General features: G+C 43.4%; 1 protein-coding gene across 5 annotated transcripts in view; it reads left to right on the top strand.

Annotated features, from left to right (window-relative positions):
• The first annotated feature begins 1,712 nt into the window (after positions 1–1,712).
• Positions 1,713–16,883, top strand: part of Eri3 (ERI1 exoribonuclease family member 3) — a 131,896-nt gene continuing 116,725 nt past the window's right edge. Inside the window, exons 1-3 of one of the 5 annotated variants that reach the window (XM_075946505.1) lie at positions 1,713–2,082; positions 4,126–4,201; positions 16,149–16,420. In XM_075946505.1, coding sequence (XP_075802620.1) covers positions 1,948–2,082; positions 4,126–4,201; positions 16,149–16,420 — 483 coding nt within the window. In that variant the 5' untranslated portion in view covers positions 1,713–1,947. Of the gene's footprint in view, positions 2,083–4,125; positions 4,202–16,142; positions 16,421–16,883 lie in introns of those variants that run through there. The other 4 variants (XM_075946506.1, XM_075946504.1, XM_075946507.1 and 1 more) reach the window with 4 other exon arrangements.

Below are 16,883 nucleotides of genomic sequence, written 5' to 3' on the forward strand. Positions count from 1 at the left end.
GCTACAAAGAAATGCCAGAAAGTGGTGTTCCCCTGTGACCTCTGCTTCAGGTCCTGCCTCCAGGTTCTTTCCTTGAGTTCTTGCCTTGGTTCCCTTCGATGATGAACTGTGATGTGTGAGTATAAGGAAAATAAACACTTTCCTTCCCAAGTTGAGCTTTGTCATGGTGTTTTGAAACCCAAAAGAAGAGGCTATCTAATGACCTCTTAGTTGTCTTATTTTTATATTTATTTGTATATATTTATTTGTTCCATTGTCCATCCCTCTCTATTCACTTTCCAATAGAGAATTGCCTCAAGGATACGGGTTTTATATGTCTTACCATTTAATCATTAGCAACAGACAGTGCCCAATACTGAATTATAAACACGTGTTGACAACTGGGCCAACCTAGGTTAATGTTTATGTAATAATAAAAGGAAGAGGCCCTGGTTTCAGTTCCAAGAATTGGAGGACAGGCAATCACGCCTCCACTTTCCTGCCTTGGGAATGAAGGATATCTGTTTCTGCTTCTGTTTGCTCCCTCATTTGTCACAAGCATTTTATTGCATAGCTGCTCTCTCGCTGACACTATACTGGGTTATAGCTGGATGCAGCATGAACGATATGGAAATAATACCTATCTTAAGCGAGTTTAAATTCCCAGGAGAAAGATGGCAAGGAGACGACAATTGTAAAGCACCGCGATCAGTTCTGTAGGTTCACAGTAGAACCACCTTACCCATTATGTGGATGAGATTAAAGAAGGCATTCCCTGATACGGGGATTACAGGCATTTCCAGCGCAGACAGGAATCATTATGCTAAGATCTCAGAGGTGGCAGGGTCCAGCACTGATACCAACTGTTTTTTAAGTGAAAATAGCAGGTGGCAGACAGAGAAGCTTGGGAACTGAAGATGGCTCCTAAAATGGATCTGACTAAGAGGATGTCAAAATCATCAGCGGCTTGGTTAAGACCGAAGCTTTCCCATTTCATAACGTGGTATGATGACTTCCCAGAGAAGCATAGCTAAGATGGAGACACTCACCCATCCCTCTAGGTGTAAATTTTCCCCAGCTGCCTGGAGAAACTACATCTCGACCCCACCCCCCACCTCCCTAGCTATGGCCGGAATCCTTTTAACCCTGACATTTCCTCTAGGGGGACCTGAACAAGCCAATAGCTTCTTCCTTTTGAGAGGCCCTTCAAAAATCTAAGCATTTTCTTCTTATCCGAAGACGCCTTCCTTCTTTCCAGATCTCCCACAGGTCCGTAATCAGAAAGTAGATAATGATTACTTGTTGACGAATGAATCACAGAAGGTGTTGCCTAAAGAAAACACCTCCTGAGCCCATACTCACCGTGTGCCTACAGTGAAGGAGGGAAAAACAAGTAGAGAATCTGTGTGATTCTAAGCCTGACGAAGTTTTCGGTTTATTTTACTATTACTCTCATTTATTTATTTTTAAGAAAATCCCTTTTACTGTTCAGAAGTGACCCTCCCCTTCTCTTCTGAAGACGTGTCTCCTCCAAACTACAAGTCCCACAAGGCTCAGCGCCAACAGTCACCATCTTGACACACCTTAGCGCGCATGTCGGCGGCAGAGAGAGCGTTTGGGGAGAAGAAGCCCCGCCTCATTGTAGTTCATTGGCCAAAGGTGCCAGCAGCGGGCTCAGCGGTTGGCTACTGCGCCCGCCCGTCCACCGCGTCGATCGGGGTCAGAGTGCGCGGAGGTGAGTCGGTGTGTTGTGGACTCGTGGTGCTGGCTGCCGCTGTTGAGGCGGCCTGGAACGGGCTGTGGGGAGCGGGCGGAGCTGGCTCTGCTTCTGCCTGGTCAGCGCCGCAGGCGGCGCGGGCCGTGCCCGCTGCCATCAACTGCTCCAACAGCCTGCTGAGGCCGAGGGAGACGTCGGGGCCTGCACCTGGAGAGAGCCTGCCGCGCTGGCCCGGAGGAGGGGGCGTTGCCATGGCGACAGCCTCTCCGGCAGCTGACGGGGGGCGGGGGCGGCCCTGGGAAGGAGGGCTGGTCTCCTGGCCCCCTGCCCCTCCCCTTACGCTCCCTTGGACCTGGATGGGCCCGAACTGGGGGCAACACCCTGGGGTGGGTGAGATTGAGAGGGCCCCTAGCTTGGGCCCTGGCTAATGCATGTGGGGTGTGGGTCGTGGCGCGCACACTTCACGCAGCCTGGAATACTGGCCCGTGTGCTCACCCTGGATGCATGTTCTAACTTGGGGAAGGGGGAGCTGGAGGTGGAGCTGGGCTTTGCGAGATAGGTGGGATGAGTTGATGAAGGGGCCTAATTTGAGATTACTGGAGAAGAAGGGAGATTTGGCCAGAGAAAATAGAAATAGATTAAGGAATTAGTAGATATATAGAGTACCCCCTCCGCATCCCAGAACACACGTTAGCACTTTACTTCCTTGTAAGCCCCAAGCTATGGGTAATGATGGTGGTCATAATGAAGAAAGGACCTTAATCTGGGTAGTTTTTTTTATGCCTTTATTGCAAATGGCCCAGCAACAGGTGTTTTCTTAAAACAAAGCATGACTTGGGATGTTGGATGTTGACCTGGAAGATGCTGGATATGGGGCCCCTCATCTGGGGATAAGGATTTTGCAATGACTAGGACCAACAGTTGTCTCTGACCATTTTTATGCATGCATTTGCTAGTGCGTTTCATCGGTTTTCCAGTGTTAAGGGCAGCGAAACATGAATCCCATTGGCTAAAGACTATAGTCTATTTGACTGTAGTAGGTTGTGATTGGCTGAATGATTTTTGACTGTGGGGTTTGTACCAGAAACTGGCTTCATCAAATTCAGCTTTATTCTGACTTTATCGTACACAGTAGACCTTGTTTTAGTGGGCTTGTTCTTGGACCTTAAGTATATTATACTTGAATCCCCCACCATTTAAAAGCCAATTTATAAACAGTGACGTGGAGTGTGACTCCACTAATGTGTGCCTGTGATCTTGGTTAGAAAGCCACTTGGCTGACGGTCGGCAGGTGCTGGGTGGGGGAAGGGAGCTGCCGGGAGGTGATTGATAAGGCTCCTTTATGGATTCTGTGGTGCTTCACTGGAGCTCAGAGCACTTTGGCAACTTAAGCACTCCAAATTAAAAGCTCATTAACAATTCCTGCCCCAAGATCATGCAGATAATCAGCTAGCTAGGTCATAGAGCTTGCCTAAGAGCTCTCCCTCAAACTTGAAATTTCCAGATAGAAGTGCTTTGATTCCATCTCATTTTTGGAAAGTTTACTCTGGTATGGGATAAGGTGGGGAGGGATCAGGAGAGAATCGAGTCTTAAGTGTGTGGAATGGCAGACAGGAATATGTTGGCTCCAATCAATAGATGTTTGTGCACAGGGTTTCACTGTCTTAAAAGATCATGTCTGTGATTTCTTGTCCTGAAGAGTATCTGAAGTAGGTGATAAATATGATAGATATTCCTTGATACTTTTAAAAAATTGTTATTTTTTTAGATGGTCTTGATGTGTAGCCCTGGTTGGCCCCTCCTCATGTACCACCTATGCTTAGCTTCCTTGATGTGTTGATTTGGGATTTGGCTAGCTTGACTTTCTTAGAATTTGAGGCTGACTTGGAAGTATTTTGAAAGTATTTCCTGATCTGTGTTTCTATTCCAGTTACTGCCTATAGGTTTGTAGCAATGAACCCTTCTCTTCAGTCTTGGCTCAGCCCCAGTTCCTGAGTTCTGAATACTGCTAGCCTTGTGTCCTTGTTTGATAGAATTCTGAAATTATCCAGTAAGCCATCGCTTCATGACCATCTTTCTTAGTTGAGGCTCAGATATTATGAATATTTGTTATTTCTAGAAAATAAACTTCCTTAGGAAGAACAATATATCAGAGAACATGTGAAATTCACAATTCATATATATATATATACACACCCATATATGTGTATTACACACCTATATATACATGCATACATATACACACATATATACATATATAGGTATATTTTATATATATATCAGTCGATAGCATCTGAAAGGTCTGTAGTACCATTGTCTTTATATATTCCAAAGTTTGAATTCATTATGAGTTTGAGAGTGACCCTTAATGAGAATTTAAACCCTTGAATTGAAATATACCTGTTGCAGAGATATGTGTTTGTCCACAGCATTGGGGCTTTCCAGCTCTCACAGACCCTTCAGCGTCTCCAGCTGCCAGTCTTGGCATCTTCGAAGTAAGGAGAGGTGAGAATCCTGTTGCATGATCTCGTTTGGTGTCTGACTGTTTGGGTGTGGTGGGTACATGATGGGGCCTGGTGCAGATTGCATTTTTCTGTAGCTTCTGATAAAGTAGCATGTGCTCAAGTTTCCTGCAACTGAAGTCTACCACAATCTGTAGAGTAAGAGTTGGAGATGAATGATCTAGACTTTAGACTTTCCAGTTCTGTCATGATTTGTTTATTTTTTTATTTTTCTCAGTACTGGGAATACCTCAGTACCAGGACCTTGCAACGTGCTAGGCAAGCATGCCATCACTGAACAAAATTCCTAGTCTTTCTCCTCTCTCTCTCCCTCCCTCTCTTCTTCCTCTCTCTCCCTCCTTCTCCCCCCCCCCTCTCTCCTTTTTCAAAATTTATATTTGATCTTAACTAAATTGACCATACTGGCCTCAGACTGGTGATGCTCCTGTGTCAGACTCTGCCTGGTAGCTGGATTATAAGCATGGACTACTGTGCCTAGCCTTGATTTCTTTGATAGACACCTCATGAGTACCTCACCTTTAGGGTAATTGAGTATCGCTGGAATAGCCCTATATTCTGAGACATATTCATTTTAGTTCAACCGTAAGACCACCTCACGTGTGGCTCTTGTGATATATTTGAGTTTGAGTTGTGTGTCACCTTTGAGCGAATGGCTGGTGAGCTCCCACCTCCTTCCACCTGAACTTAGTAAAAAGGTGGAATTGGGAGTCATTTGTTCAATAACTAGGACCCAGACATTTTGCTAGTTGCTCGGATTACAGTAATAAACAAGACTGCCCATGATATTAAAAAACTTTCAGATCCATAGGAGAGACCAATAGTAATGCAACAGTTATGATACACCCAATAGTACTAAAGAAAGGGACCTAGGTTGCCTGGGTCTACGGGAGTGACCCCAACCTGGGCTTGTAGACTCTGGGATGGCTTCTCAGAGGAATCAGCCTCCTTACTTAGAATTAAACACTTGACGGACCAAGTGTCAGAGCTTTGTTGAGTTTGAGGTAGGTCAGTGTAATTGAAAGGCAGATGGGGAGTGAAGCAGGAAAGGTGAGCAGAGGCTTGGGCCTTAGAAACTGTTTAGATGGTGCTGGGAGGTGGGCAGGTTGGGGCAGTTAAAAAGACTAAAGGTTAGCAAGCTTTTCTAGAAAGGACAGGAATAGATATTGAGGCTTTGTGACTCTTTTACAGCTGTACAGCTTGTAGCGAGCTTTTCATCAGCTGTGGATGCTGTGAAAGTGGAAATGACTGTGTTCTAGTAAAACTTTATTTATAAAAGTGGGTTGCAGCTGGATTTGGCCCATGAACCATAGTTTGCCCACCTCTAAATTAGAACAGTAAGAAGCCACTGAAAGATTGTAAGCAGCTCGGGGTGGTGGTGTACTCCTGTATTTAGGAGGACTGCTAATTCATTCAAGGCAAGCTTGTGTTGCAAAGCAAAACAGTAAGAAAAAGGAAAAAAAGATGAAGATTATAATTAGGAGTTTTGTGTTGTAGAAAACTTGTTTTGCTATCAGTATGAAGAATGGATTGAAGGGGCAGATAAAACTGGAAGCAGAACAGTCAAGAGTTGGGGGTAGCAGTTTTATTCCCCTTATGGTTAGTTTTGTGGTCCTTAAGGACCATATCAAGTATAATTGAACTCGTGTGTGTGTATGTGTGTGTGTGTGTTAGTGTTAGTGTTAGTATTAATTCTCTTAACTAATTTCATGTCTTTCTAATGACACTTAAAAGGTGTCCACTAGAGAATTTCTTGGAAATGCTAGCCAGCTACTATTTCACAGATTGCAAAAGAGAGAGTCAGCATACAGTGAATTAAAATATTTTTGGAAACTTCTGTTGAAAGAGGTATGGCCTGAATGGAACCCTTGGAGGGATCTTCATTTTAGGGATCCTTGCTTAATAGCTTGCATTACTTGAGCTGTATGCACAGAAACTGATCTGCGTTCCTAAGCTTTCTAGGCAGTTGTCCTCATTCTGTATGTTCTATTGGTCTATTCTTACCTGGCCTGTAGCAGATTGATAACCCATGCCTGATTTTGGAAATGTCTACAAGATCAACTGTGATGGTGTGTCTCAAGCAGGAAGCCAATTCATTTGTTTGTTGAGTGTGGAAAGTTTACAGTCAGAATGCCACTCTGTTTCCCTCGTTCTTCCTCTTTTGTGAGCCCCAGCGTACTTGCAGTGATGGAGGGAAGCCTACAGATTTTTGATAGTGGTGTTTCTGTGATCTTGGTCAAGCCACTTACCTCTCTGAGTTTCACTTTGCTGTCTAAAATGGAGATAGTAGGATTTAATAGCACTGTTTAAAGGCTTTAATGATGTAGAGGAAACTCTTAGTATTGTATCAATACTGTTTTTTTTTCTTTGTTTTAATTTTTAGACAGGCTCTCACTATGAGAATTCTCTATGTAGACTAGGCTAGCTTCGATCTCCTAGAGATCTCTCTGCCTTTGCATCCCAAGTGCCAGGATTAAAGGCGGGTGCTACTACTAATATTCTGCCCAAAAGCAGGAAGTAGTTGGCTGATAGGAGTTTTGGCTTCTTAAGCTTTGTGCTTGCACAGTTTCCTTGTGTCCACATGGTAAAAGCTCAGCCGATCCACAGGAGGCAGCTATAACTAAAGCAAGGCATGAATTTTCACTGTGGAAAATTCGCACATCGTAGGAGTTCCATAGACCACATGCCATGAATAAAGTGTGGAGCTTTAGGATTAAGCAGCATCCCAAGACTCACCCTCTTTACTAACCTTCCTCCCTCTTCGGGATCATATATTGGTGTTGCCACAGTACTGACCCTGCATCTCTGTGAAGTGCCTCTTGAGTGCTTTTGTTACTTTTCTGTCCCACTCAGGGAAATAAGCCTTGTGGTCTGTTTTGGTTTTCTTGCTACCAAAGAAGGTTAAATTGAGTTGCCCAAGATCACAGTGTAAGGGACTGTTAAAGCTAGTGTAGACTTGCCTCCAGATGAAATTGTGCAAGTTGATTGCTGTGATTTCTCTTCCCTTGAGCGAGAGATGCATAGTCATTGTAGAGTGTGTTGATGCTCCATCCATTCTGCTAGACTTTATTTGAATCCTGCTTTATTTATTTGGTTCTGTTGGGTTTTAATTGATGACTTTGAGGGCCAGACCTGTTGGGAAGCAGATTCCCTTTGGGTTGTTGTTTTAGCTTCTTCCTCCTTTGGGGTCCATTCCTTGGGGAGCCTTGGGTTAGAAGGGATTGCTTTGATATGTTCAAAATTGTGCCTTGTGCCCCACAGCTACAGGTAAAATCAAAAGGCAGATAATTTATGGGAGTGTCAAAGCTGGCCGCTGGCACCATTAGTATGCCTGTTCAGACCCTCTGTGTCCTTGCCATTGATTCCTTTTTGCATGAGTCTGATTTGGGAAGCTGTAGATCTGTGTGTAGTGATTGGATGTGACAGTCCAAACACCGGACCCTAAATTAATCCTTTTAATAGTATTCCGGCACCAAGGCAATATTCTCTCTCTCTCCCTCCCTCCCTCCCTTTCTCTCTCCCTCCCTCCCTCTCTCTCTGTCCCTCTCTCTCTCCCTCCCTCCCTCCCTCTCTCTCTCCCTCCCTCCCTCTCTGTCTCCCTCCCTCTCTCCCTCCCTCCCTCTCTCTCTCCCTCCCTCCCTCTCTGTCTCCCTCCGTCTCTCTCTCTGAGTAAGAATGTTTGAGCTGTGAGAATGGCAGAAAGGAAAGAAGGGGTGGAAGGAAGCTAGCTAGCTTTGTTTGGCTGTGCTCTGTCTAGCATGTTCTACTTCTGGAGTAGTTGGCACCATGACTTTGGGGATATGATTCATTTAGCAAGTCTTCACTTTCTTAATTGTGCCCGATTATGTGCTGGGAGTAAAAGAAATGAATAAAATATAGTTGTTGCTTTTAAGAAACCAACTCTGTTTCCAGATTTTTAGAACTCATGTACCATTTAGATTAAAACACAGTGCTCCTCTTTGAAGCTGTGTGACAATCTGAAATGCATGAAAGTGCCTAACAAGAAAATAGTTACAAGATATGCTTTTGTGCACACATGGATGCCTCTTTTTACATGCACATGCGTGCAGAGCTCTGTTGCTACCTCTGTCCTTCCTCACGGAGTCTTTGAAAATTGTTAGTAGCAGAGGAGACAGGTACTTAGTGTCAGCATCTATTGAGATGATAAGTCATTACGTTAGAATAAACTGTGCTACTGGGTCACATGGAAACCATTGACTTTATCATGGGGTGTCAGAGAAATATACAAAAGGGTGGGGTTTAGCTGGGTTTCAAAGAAAGTGTTAATTTGCTGGTGAAAAATAGCAGTGCTTTCCAGAGCAGAGGGAGCAGCATTTGCCAAGACCCAAATTTGTAGAAGGAAGCACCGCATTTGGGGACTTGAGCAAGAGCTGACTGTACCTCTACCTCCTTAAGAGTTTCTCACTCTGTAAGGTGGGGAGAGTCACACCTCTGGGCTTGTGTATGGGAAGAGGCTCGGAGGTCCTTGTACTGTACTGCAGTTATTTTAATTCAAGGTGCCCCTAACTGTCGCTGCTTTGTGCTCAAGCTGAAGTGTATTTTTATTATTATTTTTTTTTTTTGAGACAAGGTTTCTCCATGTAGCTCTGGCTGTCCTGGAACTTGCTCTGTAGACCAGGCTGGCCTTTAGAGATCCACCTGCCTCTGCCTCCTGAGTGCTCCGATTAAAGGCATATGCCTGGCTGAAGTGTATTTTTTAAAAAATAAACACCTCTCTCTCCATGTACACACACAAAATCTGGATGGTTTATATTTCTTTATTGCTCAAGGCTAAGTTATATTTTTCTTAAAAATCCCACCTTACCTCAGAGAACTAATTGAAGGTGATATGAATTATTAGTGTTGTGAAATCAGGTAGGGACATGAGCCACTGAGCGTGGAAAAGGAAAGTAGAGCCCCAGTTTCCTTGTGTATAAGATAGGAATGCAGTTACTATTTTACATGATGGTTAGAGGATTAAATGAGGCAAAATATGTAACTTACTAGCACAGTGCCTGACTTATAATAGGTTTTCATTTTTCTTTCTTTGTTCTCATGTGTTGACTATAACTCCCTTTGACTGAGCCTGTACTAGTGTGTTGTCTTGAGCTGCTAAGATGGCTTTTGATGACATCAGCACTGCTGATGATTTGGGATTAGCAGCTGTTCCTGATATCAGAGAGCTCTGCTAGCCCTGTCTGGAAGCAGCAGTGACTGTAGCTATAGGCCAGGCAGAGATGGGGTGTTGAGAGGAGAGTGTACCATTGAGATGAGGACCCTATTAGAGTTTGTGCTGCTTCCTTCCCATCCTGGAGCTATCAGAAAGTGGTGCAATTGCTAGGAGCTGACACTTGTTAAGTGTAGCCATTAGCAAACTAACCGGAGTGCAGAGAAGCTTGAGTTTGAGACCTGCTTCCTGCATTGGAACGCGCAACACTCTGGAACCCTGACGTTGAACTCTTGGGTTGGTTATTTCTCTTCCTCTCCCCTCTTCCCTCCTTCCCTCCTTTCCTTTTTTTGTTTGAGACAGGGCTCACTATGTAACCCTGGCTGACCTCCAGTTCACAGAGATCTGCCTTCCTCTAACTCTGCATGCTGAGATAAAAGGTCTGCACCAGCATGCCTGGCTATTTCTCTTTCTTGTCTAGTGAGTCTTGGGTTACCTTTCCTCTTTCTGGCTTCTCCCTGGCTGGCTGGCTTGTGTTTGCTTCTTAAGGTTTCTTCCTTGTTGATTTTCACAGAAGTGCTCTGGCAGTAAAGGTGTATTTGATTGAGTAGTATCACTTTTGGTTTGCTTTTTATTTTTTTCAAGAAAGGGTTTCTTTGTGTAGCCTTGGCTGTCTTGGAACTCACTTTGTAGACCAGGCTGGCGTCGAACTCAGAGATCCACCTGCCTCCTGCATACTGGGATTAAAGGCGTGTTCTACTAACACACACAGTAGTATGACTTTTGAAGTCATGAAGTTTATTTACATGTTTCTCGGGCTATTTTTAGCTGCATGGGACCAAATAGGTTCCAGACAGGTATCTTTGTTGTTTCTATGACTTGGGTACTTGAGTATAATTGCTAAGTCATCCTAGCATAACATAATGTCTTTCCCAGGAGTGGGAAGCTAAAGCTGGGTGGCCCAGGCTTTTGAGTGAGGTGAACTTAGTACTGTGGAATTTCTTTGAAATATAGTTTCTGCTTCACAACTGGTTTTGAATGGTGTGTGTTGGATCCAGGGATGGCATAGACCCATGTGCTCCCAGAGGTTTCAAGTGTGTGTGGCTGAGGAGGTGGAGTGTCAGGAGACAACATTTTCTGATGGACTCCTCAGCTTGTCCTATCTGAAGCTTCCCCTAGCCAGTGTGTGGATGTTGAAGAATGACTCCCTCTCTCCCTCCCTTCCCTTTCCAGTAATGGAGGCTATAAAATGTCTATTTACCCAAGACACCAGAACGACTCCTCTGTGGTTCCACTAATCTGGTGATTTGGTGCTTCTTTGGTCTCTCAGGTAAATACAGATTGAGTCTTTTTATAAAGGCATATTATTTCCCTCATTAAATGTGTGTCTTGGCACATGTGTTATTTACCTGATAGACAGTAATGGCTGCAGAGGAACCATTGGTGTCTGTTGTGTAAATACTCTGCACAGAGACCATCCTCCAGGGGCTGTGGCACAGGCCTGTTTCTCCAAATCGGACTGGCCTCAGGGCAGTCCCTATTTACCCCTCCCTGTCCCTGTTGGGGAGCTGAGCCCTTCATTTGGAGATGAAAGTCATTCATTTTTTTTCTTTTACTGTGGCCTGTTTACTACTTTTAATTTGCTAGAAGGAAAGGGTGTTTGAGAATAAATGTGAATAAATTTTGTTCTCTAATAAAAAATGGTATGCAGAAATATAGAGAGTCATAGATTGTTTGAGTTCTTCACCTCAACCAGATTCCAAAGTCCCAGTTGATATTGGAGCTACAGACTTAAATTCTGCACACTTGTAGCAAAGTATAAAAACATCAATGGAAAAGAAACCTCAAGCTGCTAACACAGGCAAGAGCAGGTGGTTTACTGTTGAAGGAATCACCAGGCGTTTCCTGAGAGGGCTGTGTGAGGCCAGAGTGACAGTTCAAAAGGGCACTGATGGTAGCTTTTCCAGTTGAGACTCAGTGGCATTGAGGGCCCCTGAACTCAGGCACCTGTCCTGTACCTGGAGTTTTGAAGGTGTTTAAAATAACAAAAGTTTGAAACAACCCAAATTTACATAAAAATCAGAAGTGCAATACAAAGATTTCTTTTCTGAACCATTTGAGAATTAAGGTCCTGAACTTATGTCCTATTATTAAGGATACTTGATGTGTATTTTCTACAAGCAGGCTCTTTTCTTACCTAACTGCAACTATCAAAATTAGATGATTCACATCGATATGTTAACTTCTATCTAGTCAACAAATCCCATTCAAGTTTTGTTGATTGTCCCAGGAATGTTCTTAGTAAAGCAAAAGGGTGGGGTTGATCACTGGTTTGTGTTGACGGGCGTTTTCTGTCCTGCCCAGTTCCTGCAGTTGTTTAGTCCCAAAGAAATCACACAGAGGTCTACATGAACTATAAACTGATTGGCCCATTAGCTCAGGCTTCTTATTAACTCTTACAATTTATATTAGCCCATTATTTTTGTCTGTGTTAGCCACGTGGCTCAGTACTTATTTGGCAGAGCAGTCACATCTTGCTTCTTCTGTGGATGAACCAGGACTGCAGATAGGACCTCCTTCTTCCCAGAATTCTCCTTTTCTCATTGCCCTGCCTCTACTTTCTGTCTGGTTGTCCTGCCTATACTTCCTGCCTGGCTACTGGCCAATCAGTGTTTATTTAAAACATAATTGACAGGATACAGACCATTGTACCACACCAGGTTTACATCAAGTTATCAAGTCTGTAGTCTCCTTTAGACTTGGTATATTTTCCTTGACACACATAACTTTGATATTTTTGAAGATTATGGACTGGTTATTGGATGTATTGTTCCTCTGTTAGGGTTTGTCTGATACTTTCTTACACTTGGGCTCATATTATTCTTCTTCAGCAGGATATCAGAAATGATCCTTTGTTCTCATTTCATCTTGTCAAGTAACATGTGATTTTGATTTATCCCATTATTGATGCCTTTTGTTTGGGAGGGGCAGGGTCTCATGATGTAACTCTGGCTGACCTGTATCTCACTGTGTACAAAGCTGGCCTTGTATTCCTGTGTCAGCCTCCTGAGTGCTGGGATTAAAGTTGTGTGCTGCCACAACTAGCAGTGATGCTTATTTTGACCAGTTGTGTAAGATGATGTCTGCTCATCTTTTCTATTATAAAATTCCTTCTTATTGTAATTAATAAGGGTTCTGTTTTAATTGGATTTATTAAATCTTTATGAACTCATGGTTTTCTGGCTTATTCATTACATTATAATCCATTTCCATCATTCTTTTTTGACCAACAGAGGAGTCCTCTCAAGGTAGCTTTTGAGTCCCTTTGATATGTTTCTATTATTCTTTGAGCATTCGCTTCCTTTCTTATAGGATATCTTAGGCTCATCTTGTAAGTTTCTTGCCATTTCTCCAAGGAGCTCTGGTTCTTTTAGTGGACAGTTGTGTATGGAAGGCGCTTGTGTGCTAAGTGTGCTCATTGTTGTTAACTCATCCTTAGTCAATGCCTACAGTGTGAATTTATATCTATTTGTGTGTGTATAATCGTACTTTTGTTTTGTTTTGAGACAGGGTTTCTCTGTAGTTATAGCTGCCTGGAACTCCCTCTCTACAGCAGTCTGGCCTCCAACCCGCAGAGATCCACCCGCCTCTGCTTCCTAAGTGCTGGGATTAAAGGTGTGCACCGCCACCACCTGCTGTTATCATATTTTTATTTATATCTACATTTACATATCCATGTTCACCACATCTATACCAGAAATCATGAATTGAATTCAAATTCCAAACAACACTACAGGTTTGGTTTCCATAATCCTTAATAGATGCACTTTGCTTCTCCTTTTTGTATGTAACTATTGTGGTGTTACTGGCTCTTTACCCCTCCCTCAACAATAATTTGTTTCTCTCTTTTTAAAAAATATTTATTTATTATGTATACAATATTCTGTCTGTATGTATGCCTGCAGGACAGAAGAGGGCACCAGATCTCATTACAGATGGTTGTGAGCCACCATGTGGTTGCTGGGAATTGAACTCAGGACCTTTGGAAAAGCAGGCAATGCTCTTAACCTCCGAGCCATCTCTCCAGCCCAACAATAACTTGTTTATCTTGTGTGTAAATCTCAATAAATTCCTTTTGTCATGAGTGTTCTCTGCCTGCCCTTGGCTTTGACATGGTACAGTCAACCTTGCCACCTCTTCATGGATGCCCTTCTCACCTGCCTTGGCTCTTATCCTTCATTTCGACCCCTCTGTTCTCCCAACTCCAACTGATACAGATACTTCTTTGTTGCATTTAATGGTCTTAGAATTGAATTTTTTACAAAGGGAAGAGGAAGCATTGCCTTCTGTTCTTTGACTTGATCTGATTTTGGTTGTTAGGAAGGCAGTTTGGAATCCAGTTAGTGTTGACATGTGGAGGCCTGACCTCCTAATATCTACTTCATTATTTTTACATATATGGCTGTTTTGCTTGCCTGCATGTATATCTGGTTACCGTGTGCATGCAGTGTCTGCAAAGGCCAGAAGAGGGCATCCAATGCCCTGGGACTGGAGCTACAGCTTGTGAGCCACCATGTGGATGCTGGGAATCAAACTTAGGTGCTCTGGAAGAGCAGCCATCTCTCCAGTCTATTCTTAAGACTTCATTCAAGTAGATGAAGTCAAATGAGAAAACAAAGCTTATAAGAAAGAAGGCCCTCTAGCTATCAGGGTGTTGTCCAAGGGAGGGGATAGGGTATGTATACTGTGCCCTTTAGGAGGCCTAGAGAATTACAGGGATGTTGGAGGTAACTTTGTAAGCATTATTAACCAAGGGAAGAGCCACCTTCATAGCTGTAGTAATGATAGTAAGCTAATACTTTCTGATCTTATATATGCTAGATACTGCTCTTGATGTTTTACTTCTGTTCTCATTCCATTCTCACTTTAGAAGTAGATACTATTATTATTATTGTTATTGTCATTTTACAGGCAGGGAATTGAAGAACAGAGTGTGCCCGTGATGCCATGGCTAGTAAGTGCTGAACAGGAAATCTTTGTTAGTCAAGACTATTGCCTTTGTTATTGGCAGGCAGAATCTAGTTGATTTATGTACTATGTATACTATAACACATTAAGAGTTTCAAAAGTCTTGCTACCTAACTCAGTTGGTTAGAAGAGGTCTAAGTTCCAGAAAGACTTTGCATTTAAACTAGATGGGGAATGGAGCCATTATCCTGTCACTTGTTTTCCGTTACTGTAGAGGAGTGAGTGAGGGAATAGGTTTATTTTGGATTCTGACGCTCAAAGGGACTTTGGTCCTGTTGCCTTTATAAGAAACTACATAGTGAAGCTCAAGCTTGCCTTTGTCTTCCCTGGACTAGGAGTTCTGGGGGAAGCTGTAAAGCAATGATAAAAACAAGTACCATGCTTGTGGTAGGATCCATAAAGAATCTTTTTTAGTCTTCATGCAATCCTCATGACATTTCATGTTTAGATACAGAGACCGAGGGCCCACACTACTGTGTTTCCTAATAGAAACACAGGCAAGGGGTTGTAGCTTTCAGGGAGTCAAGAGAGAGCTGGGAAGAAAAGACATATTTGCATTGTACTTTTTTTGTTCAGGTGGTAGTGACCTCATTGGGTCTGAGTGTGCTCCACCCTTCACAGAGTGCTGTCCTACCCTGCATGGGGAGACAGTGTTAGAGATAAGCCTTTGGTTCTGTTGGAATTTGGCATCAGGGAGCATAAACTTATGGCACTTTGTGTATTAAATGGTAAGATTTCTTATTTGAGGAACATTTCTGTATTGGGTCTAATGTGGGGGAGGACACGTTCCTATATTTCTGCCTTCTTTCCTTCTCTTGGATCAGGTTATTTGTGAGTAAAACTTAGGCTTTGATTTTTATATTTAGCTAACCCTTAGAGGAGAGCAGATATTGTGTGAATTTAAAGGGAAAATGTAAAGAAAAAAATGATTCCTTTTTTTTTTTTTGCACATGTTCCCTTAGAAAATTTACTAGACTTTTAGAAATGCTCCCATTACTGCCACATCTGGGTTTTCTCTTCCCCTTTTCAATTTAAAAGGCCTCACAGTCATTCTGGGCCTCTAGGAGAGAGTGAGGCCCAAGGCAGCAAATGAGGAGGCCTGAGGCTGTTGCCAGCTGCTCCCCAGTTCCCCCAGGGTGCTATTTAGCAGTGTGGAGATTGGGAATCATCAGAATGTGATGAGCAGAATTCCCTGGATTGACTTTGTTGGCTCTTGTACTTCCTTGCTGATAGACAACAGAGGGTATGTGGAGATGTCAAGTCACAGGTGGGTGCTCCAGGGGCAAATGATGTGTAAAGAGCTGAAGAGAGCATACAGGAAGTGAGTCTGTTTCTAGACTCATTGTGCTGTTGCTCACCTCAAATTGCTCTGGAATCCTTTGCTTTAAAACTAACTATTGCCTCCTGAGAAGTGACTGCAGAAGTCCTGTTCCTGCTCTCTTTTGAACTAGTGCTCCATTTTACAAATGAAGCCAGTTTTGTGTGTTGCTTTGAGAAAGACCTAGGAGACAGGATTGTACTAATAACACTGCAGATGCTGGCTCTTAAACTTTAGTAACAAACCGTGATTCAGAAAATGGGCCTGGAGACCGTGGGGAATGGTTCAGGTTGCATGGATATTCCTGATGACTGAATGGAACCAGGCCACAGTGGGAGGGGAGTAACCCAGGCTCTCTGTTTTTGTTTTGTTTTTCGTTTTCTTTTCTTTTTCTTTTAACTTTCCTCCCCTAAGTTTTAGATGCCTCTGGATGCTCAATGCTAGCACCTTTACAGACTGGAGCAGCTCGATTTTCTTCATATTTACTTTCAAGAGCAAGAAAAGTGCTGGGCTCCCACTTATTTTCTCCCTGTGGCGTTCCGGAGTTCTGTTCCATATCTACCAGAAAGCTGGCGGCCCACGGCTTTGGCGCGTCAATGGCGGCAATGGTGCCCTTTCCTCCCCAGAGGTATCACTACTTTTTAGTGCTGGACTTTGAGGCCACCTGCGACAAGCCACAGATTCATCCTCAGGTAACTGCTGTATCATTGCTTCAGAAAAGGTTGGGTGGGTAAGAGGGAGGGAGGAGTGTCTTGCTTCCTGGGACCCAGAGTTTTCTCCTATCTTCTGACTTTTATTTGAAGTATTTGCCTTCCAAGACAGATTGGTTAAAAGTGTGGTAGGGCAAGACAGAACTGCCAAAGTCTCTGTAGAGAAGATACATTGTTTTTCACCTCAGCTTTTGGGAATCAGAATACTTCTTTCCCAGCCTTCCTCCTCTCCTTAGGGTTCTGTGGTCCCATCTCCTTCCCTTGCCATGTGGTTTTTGAAGGAGGCTGTGGTAGTCATCTTCTAAGGTGACCTTCCCTCCTCGTGTTAACATGTCTGCACTGACTCATAGGTAACCCTGTCTCCAGTGGAATGTAGTAGAAAAGACAGCGTGTGACTAAGGTCACAGACTGGTTAGAAGAAACACTACAGTCTGCTTTGCTCCTT

The sequence above is a fragment of the Microtus pennsylvanicus genome, chromosome 13 (assembly GCF_037038515.1).
Source record: "Microtus pennsylvanicus isolate mMicPen1 chromosome 13, mMicPen1.hap1, whole genome shotgun sequence".
Taxonomy (NCBI): domain Eukaryota; kingdom Metazoa; phylum Chordata; class Mammalia; order Rodentia; family Cricetidae; genus Microtus; species Microtus pennsylvanicus.